This window comes from Engraulis encrasicolus, chromosome 16 (assembly GCF_034702125.1).
Source record: "Engraulis encrasicolus isolate BLACKSEA-1 chromosome 16, IST_EnEncr_1.0, whole genome shotgun sequence".
NCBI lineage: Eukaryota > Metazoa > Chordata > Actinopteri > Clupeiformes > Engraulidae > Engraulis > Engraulis encrasicolus.
Genome location: NC_085872.1, coordinates 2,337,501 through 2,340,000, shown reverse-complemented (window position 1 = coordinate 2,340,000; position 2,500 = coordinate 2,337,501). Strand labels below are relative to the sequence as shown.

Here is a 2,500-nt window from a genome sequence, read left to right as displayed (position 1 = left end):
ATACACATACATCATGATGATTTCATTTTCGCTTGTGCCGTTTCAGGTTATTTGGTGATGAGTTAATGATGCACATGTTTAGTGTGTTTTCTCAAGTACATAGCCTACTACCGTTTTCATCATTTGCTTTCACTTAACTAACTGCAGCGAGGGTGGTCTGCTTTTAGAATTTGTGTAGGAAATACAGGGAACGTTTACATTTAGCTGTATCCATTAGTAGAAGCCATTACTTGCCGCTTGCAGCTGTGGTATACATTAGAAGCGGTTCCTGATACAGGGAAACCCAATGCCTACCCAAAGTGGTTTGTAATGTAATTTCTTACACAGAGAGGGGGAGGGGTGCTGTTTGTCCCCACTGACAAATGTAGCATCCAAATCCAAGTGATCAGTTCGATGGTCTGTCTGTCAGGTGAAGGGACAACAGTTTTGCTAGACCAAGAAGATGGAGAGGACGCATTATGGCTTACTGTAAATTACACATTAGGCCCACAATTACACACAACTTAGACACACACTCTTAGCTGGTGGATGTGTTGGAGATTTCTCATGGGTCACTGATCAGAAAAAAACACCATAAAACTCCCGCGGACCCATCACTTCACTATAACTTTATTCACAGCATTTCTGTCTTAGACCGTCATCAGGTTCATCACAAAACTACACACACAAGTAAACTACACAGGTCACTGACAACCAAGGGTGTGTAAAGAGAAAGTATACAATGTTTCAATGCATTACTCATTAGATAACATGTCCATCAGTTTTTCTAAATTGTATATTTTATATTTCTGTTTGTTTCATGCTATGTCAAATAGATTTTATTTCATTTTATTTTTACAAAATTAATGTCTGGTTGTCCCTGAAAATGTCAAATGGCGCAATGGCAATAAAATATGTAATATTGGGTTTTAACTTTCAACTGATGAAAGTGTCCTTGCCAAAAAATGGAATCAATATCATTCCATCAAAACAAATTTTATTAGGATTATTTTTGTGGCATTTTCTAAATAACTTTTGACAAATCATTCAAAAGCCAAAAAAGTTGTCAGCACATTGACACATCACATAGCAAATAGAAAACTATAACTTAGTCACCATGAAAGGCCAACTAGGCCTATATATTTATGGAAATATTGGTCACATTAATCAACACATACCTGTAACCAGTCTGCATTGGTGCAACCAGTTTTTTCCACTGTCTTGATTTTAGTGAGAGTTTCTTCTGCAACATGAAGGATTACTTTTTCGTATGTGACGTTCTCTTCCCAACGTTCTGGTGTTTTGAAGTAGCAATGTGATACAAATTATGTTGTGCTGTTTGTATGTTGATGTTTTTTCATATGATGGAACATCAGCATACGAAATATGTTGATTTAGGTGAAGTTTTGGATTAGGTCAACATATGAGATTTCTCGATGTGTAACAGGGCATGTAATATGAATGTAATAGGGAAAATCAAATGGTGTGAGTTGTTGCATCATATGACATGGCAAAATTTTCATTCAAACTTCATAGGCCTTCTGATGGGAACCTATCAATGTTTGTGATCTGCAAGTTGAGATTTCAAACGTGTTTTTAAAGGAAATACTCATTTAAATTTGAAATGTTTTGCTAACCTTGTAGTATTTGACGTGCAACTATAAACACATCTGGTCATGCTAAAAAAGAAAGCAGATTTCAAGAAAAGTTACCGTACAAACATTGTCATGTAGCAAATACGTTAATCAGGGTCCCTCTGTGTGATACCATTTCCGGTCACATGGACAAATTACTGACAATATGTAGGAACATGATATTCTTTCAGTCACTGTTACACAAGACAAATGTTATGTTAAACTAGTGTATAACATGATTTATTGAGAATTCCACCCTTTTTGAATGTGTTGATTAATCTATCAAAATTAATTAAATCAAAATTATTTTCGCTAGGTTTTTACAAAAATAATGTATTTAAGTGTGTTATAAGTCTGTTTTCAAATTTTAACCTTTTTGTACTAAAACAAATCATAGGAACACAAAAATAGTGGTGTACAAGAAAAACAACATCACTTTTTTATCTAAGCCGGGTCTCTCTCTTTCTCTCTCTCTCTCTCTCTCTCTCTCTCTCTCTCTCTCTCTCTCTCTCTCTCTCTCTCTCTCTCTCTCTCTCTCTCTCTCTTACTCTCACACACACACACACACACACACACACACACACACACACACACACACACACACACACACACCATGGAATCTGTCAAAATAATGTTGATATCTGCCTTTTGTCTTGTAGTTAAATGGAGGAGCGGGACAGAAGCCGGTCCCCGTCCCGAAAGACCAGTCGTGTGGAGCAGGTGGTGGGGCGCTGGCTACGGCGCTCACAAAACTCAATCAGCAGGTAAAGCAAATAAGACAGACGAAAACAACATATCAGTTCTGACACAGAACATACTGTACACATAAACTAGACAAGTGAATGGAAAAATTGTGAATTTATTTATTTAAATATATTTATATATTT

General features: G+C 36.4%; 1 protein-coding gene across 1 annotated transcript in view; it reads left to right on the top strand.

Moving 5' to 3' along the window:
- Positions 1–2,276: 2,276 nt before the first annotated feature.
- LOC134465941 (FERM and PDZ domain-containing protein 1) overlaps positions 2,277–2,500 on the top strand; it is a 16,343-nt gene continuing 16,119 nt past the window's right edge. The window contains exon 1 of the mRNA XM_063219840.1: positions 2,277–2,377. Coding sequence (XP_063075910.1) covers positions 2,277–2,377 — 101 coding nt within the window. The remainder of the gene's footprint in view (positions 2,378–2,500) is intronic.